This window comes from Homalodisca vitripennis, chromosome 4 (genome assembly GCF_021130785.1).
Source record: "Homalodisca vitripennis isolate AUS2020 chromosome 4, UT_GWSS_2.1, whole genome shotgun sequence".
Classification (NCBI taxonomy): Eukaryota; Metazoa; Arthropoda; class Insecta; order Hemiptera; family Cicadellidae; genus Homalodisca; species Homalodisca vitripennis.
Window position 1 is genome coordinate 133170091 of NC_060210.1, and position 18235 is coordinate 133188325.

Genomic DNA, 18235 nt, shown 5'->3' on the forward strand with positions numbered 1-18235 from the left:
TTGCTCTGATAAAATTTTATATGTGTGTGTATATACACATATGCATTGATCTAAAGTCTTCCTCAGTGAAAAGCATCTACTTCCAACCATTTTAATTTTTTTCTGGTCTAAGATATTTTTGCCCCGTTGTAGGATTTGTAATGTTGCCCTGATCAAGAAAATATATAAATACTATATAGGTCTGAAAAGTCTTCTTTGGTGATAAAGATCCCTGTTCTGGTAACCGCCCTAAGGTATTTTTGGTACCCTTCGTTCGCATGGTACCACAATCTTGTTTATCAAATTTTACATCTCAAGGACAGCAGGAATGTAAAAACTTTATATAGTACTTCAAGGGGTTGCAACCCCATTTTAACCCATAGGTCTTAAGAGTTTCTGTTAAGAGCTCAAGCTACGATTATCATAATTCCATAATTCTAGCTAGACCAACGTGAAGTTTAAAAACAAATATATGGGTTTAAACCTGTTTGGGTACCTGATCATTATAAGAATGTTTTTATTATTCTTTGTAAGTCATGAGACATGGGTGTGTCAAATTCATTTTTCAAGGACATTGAGAAGTTTGAAAACAAAATATAGTTATTTTGGGGTTCCAATCTTATATCAATCCCTACGAATGTTTGACTTAATAAAAATGTTTTAGTTTTGCTATTTAAGTCATGAGGCATTCAGGCCCAAATTCAAGTTTCTGTGACACCGAGAAGTTTGAGAGTTAGTAATGGGTGAGTTAGTGACCTTTTATTTATATATGTAGATAAAAGCTCACAGTCTTCATCTACTTTTCGATGTAATTGCTACCAATATTAAGGTACATGTCTTTATCATAAAACAACTCTTTTGTGTACCTATGTCATATAAGTTTGCTGCCTGATTTTAACGATTGTTTTTAATGCTATTGTCATTATTAAGGTGGTAACCTTTAAGATGCTTTTTCAGTTGTAAAAACATGTGGTAGATAGGAGCTTTATAAGCAAAACGATCAAATTGTTCCCATCCCAATTTTGTTATGGGATTTTGAGTTTGTTTTTCCACATGTGGACGGCGATAGACGTGCAGTGAAACAATCCTTTTTGATTTTTTAAACATTCAATACAAATTTTATAGAGAATGCTTTTTGAAACTTGAGAAAATTCCTGTAATAAATAAATAAATCGTGCAAAATCTGTTCACTTTCAGTAACAATCATCCAATCCATTTCTCATTATGACCATTCGTTTGGTCATCTTTAAATTACTCACTCATCTGTAATAATAATAGTAATATTTTTTATTGCGGTAACAATTATAAAATTGCATACAAACGTCATAAATAAATGTATGCCACTTCTTCACTGATAATGCTTTGTCTCTAAACTCTCCACAATTCTTATATATATATATACATACATACATACATACATACAATACATACATACATATATACTCTTCACACAAGTAGTTTTTGAATTCATTCCGGTAGCATAAATTGGGACATTGAGTCCATAAATAAATCTAAATTGTTGTCTGTACTGATATGGTATCTGAATATCCCTTGCTTCATCAAGAGTCTCAACACCACCATTATCTTTTGATACAACACTTCTCTTGCACAAGCAACTTTTAAAAATCCTTACTTGTACACTATAATATTGTTGGAGATGAGAAAATTTGCAAAACACATTGGAGTCTTAACATGTAACAAAAGAAGGCTAAGATTGAATAATTGAAAGTTGTTTTTGGATTGACAGCAAAAAGTCTGTAATTATGTCTTTCTACTTCATGCCTCCTGAAAGTTCCTAATTTTTAAATGTTTGTCCTAAATATAATTCTGTGAAATTTCATGATCAGTCACTTTAGTGCAAATTCATCAGTTTCAATTGATCCTTTTTCATATTCTGACTGCTTGAGTTTTCCCCATTTTTGAATACTATTGCATGTATAAAACAATACTGTTTGTGTTTAACAATAAATAATTCATTACCATCCTAAATACTCATTATTGCTATCATGGCATACTTTTTATCCAGTAACAAATCAGTAGAACAACTTGAAATTAACACGCTTATTTATTTCAGTCAGCCCAACGTACGGGGTAAAACAAGAGTTGAATGAAAGTAAAACTCTGAAGAAATAAGGATGGTTTGTGCAGTTCTTAAACTTGAACAAGTTCACTCAACAAACATCTTGGAATTCCTTGAATAAGAACTTAACTTAAATAATCATGTTGATGAACTAAGCACAAAGCTATCAACTCAACTCTGTTATTTTTGATCTCAAAAGAGTGAAATCCATTCTCCTGAGGTAACAGTGATGGCTCATCATGCATCTTTTGAGTTACACAATAATTATGGTTTAATTCTATGGGAAACTAAGCACAAAGCTATCAACTCAACTCTGTTATTTTTGATCTCAAAAGAGTGAAATCCATTCTCCTGAGGCAACAGTGATGGCTTATCATGCATTTTTGAGTTACACATTAATTATGGTTTAATTCTATGGGAAAGCAGTTCTGAAAATCTGCACAGAATCATGGTTCTACAGAATAGAGCTTTGAGAATTATAACTAACCTAGCTTCCATTGCCAACTGAATACAAACTTACAAGAATCTTAAAATACATTCCTGTAATAATTAATATCATTTCACTTGCTTGCAAGCTGGACTTATTAAAAACAAAGATATTCATGGACGGCTTGTTTGAATCTTCTGCACAATATGCAGAAGAATTAATTACTGTAGTACCTCTCTCACAGAGCTATCCTGTTTGAAAGAAAACACCTTCATGTGCTGGGCAAAGCTCTATGCAACTTCCTACAGAGCTGAAGACACATGATGTTAAGAAGTTGAAGACGATTCTGTGAAAATGGTTTGTTGAGAGACACAATTTACATTATTCAACAAGTTCCTGGCTCACTGCTTAGTTTTAATGGCTATCAAATAATATTTTAGCTTAGTTGTTATTGGTAATATGTTCCTTGTACATTAATTATTGTAATGTGTATTGGTACCAATGCTGTAGTCTATGTTCAAGGGTATAGCCTTCTGATTCTGATACTGATTAACCTATATTGTTACCTACCCATCTTATCCTTTGTAGATATATTTTATGTTTTGTATTGTTATGCAAACTAGCAGAAACAAATTACTCAATGTTTGAAACATTATGAATCTTGTCATCATCATTTGTGTTCAATACACCATGTTTTTGCAACTGACTAACTGAACCAATACTGAACAACTGACGTATAACAATACAAGTACTCTTATATGTACACTTTTCCTGTAACGAACACAGTGTTTTATTTCTATTTGCAGTGGAACTTTTACACAACGAAAACCAGTCTGAAAAGAGTTGCTGTTATAGGATCTATATTGTTTACTGTTTAAGACCAACAAGAAAGTATAAAAATTGTAATAAACATTAAGGTATTTGCAAAATTTTAAACAATTGCCATTGCATTGAAAAAATTGTATTGCTAGTTTCCAGGCCGTTTATTAGGCAAACGGGATGGTATCTTAAGGGGGTAGCAATAAGAGAAACAATTACAACAAAATTGTATAAATTACCGTATTTATAATGAGCAAACAAAGTTAGATAAAAGGGCCTTGTGTTACTTTGAAACTCAAATTTAATGAAGACGAATTAAAATGAATTTATATTCAGAAAAAACACAGTTACAATATTATAGATCTAAAAGAGCAAAACAGAATACAAACTTGATTATAAAAATAATAATTTTTTATTAATACGCAAAAAATATTAAAAGCTAAAACAGGAAGTAGGCCTACAATGGCAGGGACCTGAGCATAGGCTTGAGTTGCACAAAAGTTAACGTGTAACCGGAACAACATATTTGAGTGCATATAAAAGTGAAAAAGATGAGTAATGATAAGATTATTTACTCAGAGAATCAAGACGTTTATGGTGCAATCAAATTGTGATTATTTAAAATAAAATTATTGCAATCATTTAGAAAAATAATTTGGTGGAAATTTAAAATGAAAATGAAATAATGATTTATTCCAGATTTTTTTACAATAAAAAGAACAAAACAAAATCAAAACAAACGCAAATAAAATTGATAATTTTTGTATAATAAATAATTGAACTATTTACTTTATTTCTAATATTTAAACACAATTAATTATAAACAGAAACATTGATATACTAAAAATATGTACTGTAAAGAGTATACTACTTACCCTAAACAACAATATAGCTCAAGAATAATTAATTACAATGCATTTTGTATGTTTGAAGATAAAATAAATGTTCTGAAGAAATGGGCCTAAATAGGTAGAGAGGCCTGTGCGTACACCCGAGTTCATACATAGGCTACTATTAATACAAAGCTACGACCAAGGACAGTTGGAAATCAAAACAAAATATGATTTAGTTAATTTAATTTGTGAGTGAGATTAATGGAATTCAATTCAGAAAAGACGACAGCCGCAAAAAGCTGTGTGGGGTTCATTATGCCGGTCTTGACGGGTGCGGGGGCTGGGAAAGTTAAGGAAAGATGGGGATGATGGAATGGAGGGAATTGGGTATTTGCATATCTGATAGATATATGTACCACCAGTAGTGCTAATACAACTCAATAAATCGTCACTTTTCCTTTTAACTGCTAAAACAAAAGTTTCATTACACACCCTAAATTTTGGGAAATATTTCAGATTTCCACACAATATATTTGAGATAGACACAGTGGCAAATCAAGGGAAGGGCTATGGGAACCATGGACCCCTTCGAGGGTTTAAAAAAATGAAGGTTGTATGACAAAAAACTTGTACTATTTTAACCATAAATATAAAAACGATTTAAGCATAATAAACTAAACTTTGAGTATACATACATTTCTTTCTAAAAGTGTTATTTTTTGTTGTATCTAAGTGCAAATCACATGTTTTAGTAAAGATAATGGTAAACTAAAACCAAGAGGCTCCCTTCCGAAAATCAGTACGGGATCCGCGCTCTTGGATTAAAAACCAATTTGTTATAGAAAAAGTCTAATTTAATCATGGTACCAGTTTTCTTGGAGTGTCTATTTATGCCAAATCTTCCAAACCATTCCTACAACCACACCTCTGTTTGAAGATTGTTCTAGACTGGAAGACGTTTTGACAAATGAAGATGTTAAAGACATTGAAGAAAATGAACTCCTTAACGAATTCATGCAATAGCAAGAAGGGTACCCAAAGACTCAAATCCATTAAGATGGTTTCTTGAACTACATCTCTGGCAATTAGCTAATTGATTGTGCCCTGAATTTGTTCCTTGTTTTAAAAATCTTGTCTTTAGCCTTCATGTGGCTTTTATTAGTGGAGAGCTTAGTTTTTCAAAATTCAAGTTAATTAAAACTTACTTTTATTCGACAGTGACGGTGGATCACAACAAGGATTATCCATCCTATCAATAGAACACGACTGGAAACCACACATTTAAGTGTACCTTGCTATCCTTTCACAAAAATGAAACCACAAGAAATGAAATTGTAGATATATTTTATGTACACTTTTAGAAATAAAGTTCTTTCTACTCGATTTAAAAATAGTTGCTTTCTTAGGGGATTAGGAGATTGAAATCTGCTTTATTCTTTGAATGTAAAAATCCCTAATGCATAAAAATGAGCAAAAAACTTAAAACTTAAAATTGTGACAGTAGAGTGTCACTCTAAAAATACGCAATACCCGACTGGTATACCTACAACATGATGTTCAGACTGAAGAGAATGAACCCAAGTGATATCATTGCGCATAAGCAAGAACACAAACAACATGTCACAAGCACCAGAGAAGGTGGGAAACTGAATAAGAAATCAACGTCGGCATGGCCTGTGGTATCGCGGTGCCCACCACAAATCGTGGAGTTATAATTTTTGTATCAATAACTGTGTTAAACGTCAGAAATCTTATTATCCTTGTAAATAACATCCATCGTCAATATCAAACTTTAAACAAAAAGTTATAGCACCGGGAACTCCATGTTGCTGGTGGTTTGTAGTCCTCTAGGTTTTGTATTCATGTGTTCTTGTTTAGAATCATATACAAAACGGGAAATATCCTGTTGTTCCGGTAATCAGGGCCGCAGGTAGAGGTGGGCAGGGGGGTCGTCTGCCCCGGGTGGCAAAATTGTAGGGACGGCAAAATAATAGAAGGCCGAGTCGTTATGTTACAACTACTATTTACGTATAGTTTAGTCTCCGCGCGAATCGCTTTACTATCGGATCAAAAAGTACAAATACCCGTGTTTGAACGTTAATCACAAAATAACTACAATTACGGGAGTTAATTTTAATTTAGATTGTTTATTTCTACATTTATAAATATAAAACAAATTATTTGCAATGAATAACTTCCAGTTATGTCATTAACAACGAATAAGGTAACAGTTTTTGGTGGTTTCCGACCAAACTGTAACGTTTAATAATTCATAACTCAGAAGCCTGAGATCTGATTAACACCAAATTTTAACACAAGATAGGCAGAAGTGTACTGTTTTAGTACGCCATTTTATAATTATATAAAAACGTTTGTTATTAAATCACCGTCTTAAAACTTACTCTTGACTGGGCGGTTCAAAATGGCCGACATTAATTGGAACTCTTATGAGATTTTCTCGGGCTTGTAATTTTTGTAAATCGCTATTTGTTTAACTTTTTAACACAGATTTAATAAATAGTTGTTTTTATTTACCGCGTCCGACGCGGCGCCTGCTCATTTGAAGGTACAAAGCACCAGACTACCGAGGCAACACCGCCCTGGCCTTGATTATAGATCCTTGACATAACATTAACATATTATTTGTTTAAAGTTTTTTGACAAGAAGCTGCGAAACCTCTCATTGTAATTAGTCCCAAGAGAATCTTAGTGCTTGCTTCCGTAGTGGCAGAATATTCAAGACGGGCAAGAGGAGGCCAGTCATCCTCCGAAGTAGACTAGACCTGTCGATCTTGTCTTGCTCCCCAATATTTCGACATTTACGGTTAATGATGTGCCGGTCCTGGTCATCCATAGAATTGTCCATATTTAAGTGACACATAGGTTTTGTTGCACCCAGTGTGGGTTCAATTGAAATGTATAAATCAACCAGAAGTTAGCCTAACTCTCCTGAAGACATGTTAATATTTTGAACATTTCTTATTATAACAAAATGATTTGTTGGCTGAAGCCTATCATTCGAGAGGTTGGAAAATTTTTATTTATCTCTGTCTGTCTGTCTGTCTGTCTGTCTGTTCTCAAGATATCTTGAAAACGAACTGACCTATACATTTAAAATGTTGTAAGAAGTTTTATTAAAATATTAGGGAATCTGAGTTCTATGATGATGTATATCGCGCACCGCACGATTTGGCTGAGGGTTAGCGAATATTTTTACAATGGTATGATGGATAACCATGATGGCAACGAAAATAATAATATAATAAATAAATTTGCAAACAATCGTGTTAATTAAGGACCCTTTTATTTATAGAGTAAAGAGAAAAGAAAAGAAAATATGATACACTAGAGTCAATGTCAAAAATCGGTGACAATATTTCATTTCGCTCTCTTGCGTTGTACTACCTAGTTTACAGAAGCTTTTATCACTTAACACTGCTATTAAATCTATCTCACTGAACAAAAATGTGAATATATCATGAATCATATCACTCAGTAGGCTGATACAATTTCTCTTTTGTCTGCAGGCAGGATGAAAATATTTCTATTCTGTATGTCTATCTGTCTACCAGTCCATAGGACATCTAGAGAATGCAATCACACACACACACACACACACACACACACACACACACACACACACACACACACACACACACACACACACACACACACACACACGCACGCGCACACACACACACACACACACACACACACACACACACACACACACACACACACACACACATTTGAAATTGTGTATGAAACCTTATTGAACCATGTTACGCAACACCAGAGTGGTTTACTACTTATATAGTTTTTTAGCTGTGTGAACATTCGATTTGATACATTGAAATATGTAAATTTGAAATTTGAGTGGTTCTCAAACAGTGTCGTAGCCACCGGGAGAATGCCGGGACGATGAAAGAAATTGTAATAGGAAAAGTAATTTTTTAAACAATAAAAATTCAACCAGCCTTTTGGGCACTTTTTGTTTGTCCTCACGTTTCTAATCTGATAAATAAAAACGAACTGTTAAATGTGTTACTTCGTAATTCTTTTTTTTACAATAATCCTAGGAGTCCGATGAAGCTTTTTACGGAGATAAAAATAGAAAAATTTTCCTGGAATATTTTAGAATTTGTAGAAATAATACGGAACACAATCCAAATTTAACTGACAGTATACAACTGTTGACACTTTCAGCTGAATTTTACCAAAGAGACAGAGAAATTTGTTTTCATTTAAATTTTATAAAATACAAAATACACAGTGTTTGATCAGTAGTATTGCGCAGATTGCAAATACGAGTACAAAGTTACTAATTTTTACTACATACTTCACCAGTGACCAATTTAAACCATGTAGTGAATTGGAAATACTATTTAAACGTTATTATAAAACCCATCTTATGAACAAGGCTGTAAATATTTTTACGTAAAGTGCTCGAAACTGGTGTGTTCCTTTGACATATATAGTGTATGATATTTGTACTGTGGCTTCAGGAAAAGTAGGGGAATGGATACACATGTGCCTCAACGACCCATTAAAGAATGGGTTCGACTACAAGATTACAGTCTGTAAATAAGAAGAATTCTATCACGCAAAAATTATTATAAACGCTTATTTAGAAATTTTCAATAAACATATTTGCAATAATTTTCCATTCTATCATTTATACCGGAAGAAGAGCACAAGCGACCAAAGTAGTCTTTTTAAACATACGTACGTAAGTTATACATTTTCTTCATTGGGATAAAATATCAAAATCAAATATATCACCAGTAATATGGTAGACCGGAAATATACATTTTTTATGTAAATTAGCTTCCAAAACCTACGTGAATATTTTTTTGATGAGTGTAACAACGTAAAGTCAGCTGTGGAACCGTAAATAAATTAGAGAAAAAATGAATTTAAACGGCGGGAATAAACACATTTGACAGCAGTAACTTTTCAGTCCTACGTGAGGCTATATATATTTCATTGTCATAGAAATGATAACCCCAACTATGGCACTTAAAGTGTCTTAGATAGGAAGTAGAAGGTTTTTTGGCAGAAGTTGGGCTTGAAAACTAACATTTTATGTATACTCGTATATTTTCTTTATTAGGGTAACAAGGCGCTGTGCTAGACTGCATGGACTTCGGAGTAGACTCTTTTAGATTGATTGTTGTTGATAAAAAGGCCGAGGACGAAGGGCTTACTATATATATATTAGGACTGAAAAGTTACTGCTGTCAAATGTGTTTATTCCCGCCGTTTAAATTCATTTTTTCTATATATAATTTCAATAAACAATGAATCGCAAAAAGTACTTGCTCCGCCGGGAGTCGAACCCGGATCTCTCACTTGCCGGGTGAATGTGCTACCATTACACCGCAGAGCGCTTACTTTTTCCGATTCAATTATTTTGTATTTGGCCGTATCTGTCACATATGCGTTTATAAATAAGCAAACTAACATATGATCGGAAGACCATTTTACTTATATATGTATATATATATATATATATATATATATATATATATATATATATATATATATATATATATATATACATAAAAGTTCAAAACATTTCTGTAGTAGCACAACTAAAAGGAATTATCCGATAATTGGTAAAATGACTTGTGAATCCAGCAATGTTATTTACCAATTGTCATGTAAAGACTGTCCGAAGGACTACATTGGTCAGACCATAACTCCATTGCACATTAGAATGAACAAAAATCGCAGCGATACAAATCTTGAAATTAAATCAAATCCTATTTCGGCCCACGCAATGGAGCATAACAAAAAATTCGATGAATGCTTTTCTCTAAAAAAGTATTAACAAAATTCAGAACCCCCATAAACTTAAAATAAATTATTTAGAAATAGCTCATCAGAGGGTGCTACAAACTAAACATCCGGATGGTCTAAATTTAAGATACGGATAGCAGTATGTATAAATTATACGTTACAATTTTAATTTATAACATTACACATTTAACTACAATTTTAATTTATAACTTTATATTCCTTGTAATAAGCAAAATTATTTACTCTTTGTACGTAATTCAAAATTAGTTTTATTAACATATGATGTTTCTTTTGTTTATTATTTTTTGTTGATATATTTGCTTATTTACCTACTGTATATCTCTTGAAAATGTCTTAAGACGAAATATAGAGAATTTTTATGTTCTTTTCTTCTATTCTTTTCTATTCTTATTGAAGATATATATATATATATATATATATATATATATATATATATATATATATATAGTGTCTTTATTGTTACAACAAGGCAAACTCAACTTAAACACTGGAGATCGGAAGTAGATTACAAGGGTCGGAAGTAGACGCCTTTGATCAAAGTAGGTTTCTGAGACCTTTGTATTATATTTGTTGATCGGGATATTAGGGTGGGCACTCATCTGTGGCGCCAGAAATGTAATTTAATCGAACTAAAAATTAATGATTCGACACGTGCAAAACGGGAAATGAGACAGTACAAATTTTATGTCACCCTTGAATCTATAAACCATGGACATTGAAATCATAAGTACCAGGTATATGCGTACGTTTGCCCAAAAAATGTCGTAAGATCTCATCATAAATGCTTTCACTAAGAAGGAGTACTTAGATCTTGAAAATTGCTTGCGGTGCCGCAAGTAACTGTTAGTAACAAATATAGTAATAATTATTAAGTACTTCTGGATTATTTAAAAGCTGATTTAGAAGCAGCATAGAAGGAAATTTTTAAAATGCTTGAGTTGAGTGGTGGGAAAGGGCAGTAGGCTAAATTTAGGGCTTGCCCTTCCCCCCTCCTAGAAAATGGTGTAGCTGTGGCTCTGCCTGTAATAAAGGTATTGTTACTTTTAAAAACATGGCATTGAATTTTTTTTTTAGCGTTTCTGCGATGAGGGGGAGCGTGGAGCAATGTAGTTAGTTAGTGTTGGGGTCGACAAAGAGGTATTTTGTTTAGGCCGCCAAAATAGTTTGATTCATATAAAGTACCTTGGTCTAATATAAAGGAAGATATTTTTATGAACTATAGTATTTTAATGATGGTTCTTTGTTGAAAAGAGTCTGCGATGTTATAATAAGCATTAGCATGTACATTACATTGATTTGTTCAAATATAAAGTGGCCGTGTATTTTTTCCTTTAATACATGTCAACAGGACACTGTAATATCATAGTCTTCCTCTGCTTGATGGAATGGTTACTTGTTCTGTAAATAATTGTGATTTAATCTTACCATAAGGGATCCGTAGAGGGTAGGCCAAAGATGACTAGAAGACCGGATAGGTGGTGAACCCCACTAGATATGGAATGTACAGTTAAATATGTTTGTATACTGGAGGAGTCTCATCCCAGTTGTTACAGCCCAAATGTGTGTAATTATACTAACTTGTAAAAATATAATTGGACCTTTGGGCAAGTTCTTTGTTTTGAAAATGTTGTAAGAAAACATAAAGGTAATATTAACCTTTGTTTGAGTAATACAAAAGGCACCTCCTGAGTTTGAGTAAGTATCATATCTTTTTATTTGTAAAAAATAATTTAATTTAATATTTGCATAAATAAAGTCATGCAAGTGGATCTCCTTAAAAATGGAAAAACCACAATGCGAAGTTTTGACAGGGCCTTATTTACAACTTTTTATATATCATTTAATTGTTATTGAATGGGAGATGGATGTGGGTGACTCGTCCCAATTTTCCTGAATTTTCTCATCACTTAGGAGCTGAGTGTTGATATTTTTAATTTAGAAAATCTATGGACTGCATAATGTTTAATGAGAACACTTAAAAAAATTTCACGGTGAGCTACGATGAACACAATATTACTAGTTAGTTAATATGATGATCTTGAGTGTATTGATTTGTTAACATTCTTATGTACAGTAGTACCACATTAGAAAAACAGGCAAATTACAGACATTTTCTGAGATGTTTTTTTTTCCTTTGTATTTCGATATAAAACTGTTATTCAGATATCTCAGAATTTGCTAATAAGTTGTCGTTTCGAGGAGGGAGCTTCTACTCACGTGCCCCTGTATAGGCTACTCGCTGAAGCATGGTTTGCACATTTTGGGCCCACACATTACAAACAGCTTGTCATCTGAAAGCCCTGCATGGTGGAGTCTCACACTATTTAAACAATCGCTAATGTTGACATGTCAATTGGTCGCGGTCGACTATTGGTTTAGCACGCGTGCCATTATCCACAGACCAGTAGTCGACAATGTGTCAGTGGCGCAGCGTAGCGGAAAATGGGGCAGTTTAGTTCCGGCCCATTGACGTCACGGGAGGGAAGAGAGGCCGTGCGCTGCTTGTCTTCCCACAGACCAACAAACAGAACCGGCCGGCCACAGCACGCGCCCATCGTTTATCTTGTTTCTGTAATCTGCAGCTTCCCCCGCTCCCGCGTACTTGTATTCCTTTATTCTTCACCCTTTGTAGTGTTTGAGTTTCCCGCCCAAGTGGGCAGCCTTTCGTCAGAAAGCGATGTTCTAAATGTGGTCACCGTAAATTCATCTGCTCTTCCGTTATCTGGTATGATGGTGATGAACTTTCTGTGCTTTTATTCATTTATGACCACCACAACACCATTACCGCAAACCACAGTAATGTATTGTATAGGTAGAGTATACTTATTGAAAAAATTACAATTACATGTGGTTGTTAGATTTATTTAATACCTTAATCAGAGGTATCCCTGTTTAAAAATAATACTAAACCTAAGCCGATAAATCGCTTGGACATTTAAAATAAGAATCAAGCGACAAGATAGGATGAAATAGTATTGAAACATACTATTTGCAGACCAAACGACTCCCGAATGCCCATCTTCATAAAGTAGCATTTTGTGACTTCATCCATCTTCATTTCTTTGGCAACTTCCGGAATGATTCTCTGGCGAAGCTATGCAAAGAGCCAAAATTAATCTATGTTTTAACGAAAAAGAACTGAAAAGAACTCGACCAAGTCCAATGGAATTTTAACACGATTTCTTCGTTGAGTACCTATTGCATTTTCCTGGTTATTAAAGAGGGCATATACAAAGAAGTAACTGAATGTAGGGTATATCTATGCAAACTTATGGTCTTGGAGAGCAAGCTGCTAATAACACAGCTAATAAAAACTGTATAGACTAACATAGTCAATGTAATGCCAATGGCCTTGCCCTATGGTCATTTTTTGACAGCGTTATAAAACAATTAAACAAAGGTTTGCCTTTCCTAACCTTATATGTCTTTGGGTTGGTGACATCTGAAGAAGAAAGAGGACGGATTCCACTCTCGCCACTTATTTTTAGTTATTATTTTTACTCGGAGTCGTAAGTATTCTGACTCCTCTAATTATGTACTCATTTTTATAAATTCAATTTTAATATTTAGTAACTAAGAACAATATTTGGTACTTTGGTATTATCTGGAGACTACTCTGTCCTTATATACTACTTACTATTACGCGATATAAGTAGGTTTTGTAAATATATTATTAGTAGTACATAATTAAAGATAACCTTTACGAGCGCTCACGTGATCTGAGCTTGAATTTTGGTAATTTCTCGATAGATATTTTCGAGTGCGGGGTGTGTCACACGTGATCTGGTTAGAACATTTGGACGATCTGTGACGTGATCTGAGGTCGGGAAAATAACGACCGAAATCGGAAATGCCACTGGCCTTCATTGTGGGCTAAGGTGGCGCCTTACCCGCACTTCTGGCGAAAAAAGAAAACATCCCTTGTTATAGTACCAAAATTCAAGCTCAGATCACGTGAGCGCTCGTAAATGATAACTTTAACTTTTTTATTTGTATACGTACATATGTATTTACCTACATATATAGTTTAAAAATAAATGATAGGTAGGGACGGAGAGACCTCAGGATAGTACCTAAATGGCAAACATTTGTTATCATATTTGGTACCTTTCTAAAATATATCTATAATGACTAATTTTTCCGCTTTGCTGATAAATAGCTAGCTGAAGTGTGCTCAATCGAAACACTACTGTCTAATATCCCGATCGATACATTAAACAATAAATTTAATGCACTCATAGGTCGTGAATAATAAGTCTACGACACATACAGTAGGGTCTACGACGCGTTTCCTATATCCAGTAAAGTCTGCATAACCTATAAACAACGTCCAAAGGTTTTAAGAAAGAAATTTAAACATTATAAGAAAAACAAGTATAGTGATTTGTTTAATTGTATGCCTATTTATTGATAGTGTTATTCAGTACAATGCAACATATGATGACTAAATTAACTGTCACAAAATTCTGTTGACTGAAACTAAAATCATAAAATGTCTACTTTAAGGGTGTAGAAGACAACAACTCTACGAGGTTCATTGCTCACTACACTCGTCTATGGCGGAAGTGTGCCAAATCTGTCTGTCTTCGTAGAACTTGATCACAAGATGGGGACAGATGAGTTTGGCTTCCTCGGCGGTCACCAGATCTGCCCTGCGCGACCTCTTCCACTTCATCAGGAACATCATCTCCTCCCCGCTGTATGTGGCGGCGACGATCATCTCCGGCTCCAAACCTCTTTCGAACCCTTGTTTAACTTCATCAGGAGTTTTACTACCCACGGACACTCTCTTCTGTTTTGCCACTGGGTTGGAAATGTTATACTTACGAACGACAGTCTTCTTCTTCTTCTTACGTTCGTCCTCAAAATCCTTAATCAAATCGGGACAGTTCAAATTGTGTTCGGGCTCCCACGAATTGTCGATGTCACTATACCCTTTCCACTTTAAGAAGTATTCTGTTTTTCCCCTGACAGTCCTTTTGTCTAGTACCTTTTCTACGTGGTATACTTCGCTGCTCGGAGATGGTGGCACTGTATCTGCCGGAATGTAGACTATTCTATAGTATTGTGTGGAAGTGACATGATCATTTCGCAAATTTCGTCTAGATCCATAGTAAAATTCAGAACTAAACATTGCACAATCACAATAAACAACTTGCAATAAGAAAACACTGGAGAACAATAAATACTGTACAAAAAAGTATCAGCTGTGCTGAAAAACCCAATTGGGAGCATTGCTTGATTGAGATTACGATTCAGTTATGTGAACTAGCATGTGTTTCACAATATCAATATTTATATAACCAATATTTTATACACTAAAGTAATAGGCAGATCAATACTATACACGTATAATTTTAAGGAATGTTAAATACGATAAAACACTAAGTATACCGGTACTATAAATAAAGTCATCTTGATTTATCCAAAACATTTAGCAATAGTTAATTCTACAACTTACAAGACAAACTTTTACACAGTGTCCAAACACGACCATATATAATAAAAGCTGATCAAACACTTTATTGATTATATTGTTTTCAGATCTTTTGTAGATATCGTACGAAACATTTTTGCCAGAACATAATTTTATTTGATAAGCGTTGTTTTTAACCTACATTTAATGTTCAAGAAATTCATGTTTCACGTGGGAATACGTATTGGGATTGGAAGTTACAATAATATTGTATAGGAGTTATTAATTAGTGCCAACAACATAAACGGGAAAGATTGCTTGTTCGACGGTATGACTATTACATCGAGATTAGATAACTGTTCAGTAAACGCGCGGAGCCAGGACTATATCTAATTTAAATTAAATTAGAGCAAGAAACACAATATGCATAGAGTGACGAATAAAAATATTACGACATAAAGAAAAATAATACCGTCTTAAACAATTGATGTAAGAACAAAGAGTAAAGAATAAGAGTTGAAAGTCCATGTTAAAAGTCGATGCCAAAATTCGAATACATGGCACTCTCGTGCTGTAATATCTAGGTCACACCTCGTTCCGGAATTACTCCTAGGCGCCAATTTCAAAACTTTTATTTATTTTGCTGACTTTATTTTATAGTAGAACTTTTTTGCTCTAATCGTTTAAAACAGTTTTTGGATGAAGTTTAATAACTATTTAAGTATAAATTGTGTTAATATAAAGGAAAAGGAAGTCTCATTTCTAATTTGAACACAGTTTTCAACTCATCGGGCCTAAATAAAAGATGAATAAATATTACTATACGGTTGGTTTGTGCTCACAGTAGTCCAAAAAACAACTATAAAACTAAAGAACGTTAATAATGAATACTAATCATACAATTCATATATAATTTGAAATTTATATTACGAGAATCAGCCAAAACTAGTAATAGAAAGTAATTGAATCCATTAGAATGGATAAACACGAAACAAGCAGTAGAGATGTGGAAATTAATGATAGTTTACATCACTATGATGAATCATTTGGCAATTCACTTTCGTTTGGTAGGGTCGGATTGAATACTATTGGTAGAACAAATTTGTATAACTACCTCATGTATTTACAGAGAGCATTTACTGGATTAAAAAGTAAGACTGTATTTTTTATGCAAATTAAGCACTTCAGTATTTGTACTATTGCATACATGGATTCCTGTTAGTAGATATTATTAAACTTTGCTGTTTTAAAACTAAGCAAAATGGAATTTACAGCAAAAAAGCTCCTTCCGTTTGAAATCCAATAACAAAATATTAGCGGACAGTTACATCCACGGATATAAATAGATTTGAAAAGTACAAAATTTTGGAATTTTATAATGTATAAATAGAAACTGTTACCTACGTTACCTTCTTCGGACGGGGGGGGGGGGTGTCAATATAAAGGAACGTCATTCCACAAAGTATTTTAGGTATTAAAAATTGTATTTGGGGGTATTCTATAATCAGGACCACAGAAAAACGAGTGAAATTAAAGATATGAAACTTTTACAATATGTAAACTATTTATTGATAACCAAAGGCAATGGCGATTTTATAAAAAAAAAAAAAATAAATAAACTGTCCTAATAATATTTTGTTAAAACATGCATTTTTTAAAGTTCCCATATAGTTAAACATTTGATTTGATTAAGTCGCAAATAATAAAAAAGTCATAATTCGTATACATAATGTACAAAAGTCACAATCTTTTCTTCAGTCGTTTATCCCACAGCATGATTAAAAAATTGCCCGAGTACTGAGTTTAATGCTTATGAATCCTTGAAAAATATTAAAACATTTAAAAACATTTGTTCTGTCTTCAGGGAATTTATCTTAGAGGAAAATTACTTTGAGATTTGAAAAACATTCATTATATACTCCTGGGTCTTTACTTTTAATATTTTTAATTTTTATCCATTCACAATTTATATATTATTTGATTTTACAATATATCGTTTCACATTATTGCTCACTTTTACAGTCCTTACAATTTTAGGGAAAACATATTTCATAAAATTATAAATTTAACAAGTTTAAAACACAGAAATAGATTACCTTTGTTATGAACAGTATTGATATCGATGAAATAGGTCACCCTTCCAATCCCCTAAGGCTAATTATACGATATTTGCAAACGACTGGTAATGGGTGGTGTCCCTTCACCCACCGGTCCCTGGCGCTGACAGACCCTGGTGTGAAATCTCAATTGGCACTGCCCCCCTCCCCCTCCGGTACTTCTGCGGCACGCGCCTGGACACGACAGCACACCTCACCGCCCCCACACCCGCCACTTCCACGAGTAGAGGAGACGTGTGTCAGAGAGCTGGTACATGGCTGCCGCACAGATAACGGTGATTACAACTGGCAATTGAAACTGCTGAGATTGTTTTTACTGCTCGTTGAACCGGCAACCACAAAAAAGTGTTGCTGAATATCGAGACTTACGCTTCAGGGGATTTCAATACCGATGCTTCATTCACAATGTTGATCAGCTTCAGTTTGTCTATTCACGCACATTTTTTGTCGTTGTTCTTGTTCTCTTAGGACAAGAAGCTTATAAATTGCACTTAGTCCTTTAAGAATCTTTGCGCTGCTTCCGGAGTGACAGGATATTCATGATGGGTAAGGTTAGGGAGTAGGGGCCGCCTCCTACCGAGTGAAGAAGGAAGAATTAAGGCACTACATCTCCAAGTCATGTCTCCCCGGAAGAATGGGAGGCCAGCTCTGTACCAGCCTCTCCAGCCAAAGTAGGCACAACCTTGTTGAGGCTAGCAAGAAACTCTGAGGTTAGGGAACAAACCCCACCAACTCCAACAG

At 34.0% G+C, this 18235-nt stretch overlaps 1 protein-coding gene across 1 annotated transcript; it reads right to left on the bottom strand.

Annotated features, from left to right (window-relative positions):
* Positions 1–14341: 14341 nt before the first annotated feature.
* LOC124361491 (chromobox protein homolog 3-like) lies at positions 14342–15156 on the bottom strand. Its single transcript, XM_046815544.1, has one exon. It carries the CDS (start codon positions 15093–15095, stop codon positions 14496–14498), a length of 600 nt encoding a protein of 199 aa, XP_046671500.1. The 5' UTR covers positions 15096–15156; the 3' UTR covers positions 14342–14495.
* Between the last annotated feature and the right edge of the window lie 3079 nt (positions 15157–18235).

Excerpts from the sequence above, each read along its gene's own strand:
- LOC124361491 (XM_046815544.1), bottom strand. The coding sequence starts at position 15,095 with ATGTTTAGTTCTGAATTTTACTATGGATCTAGACGAAATTTGCGAAAT.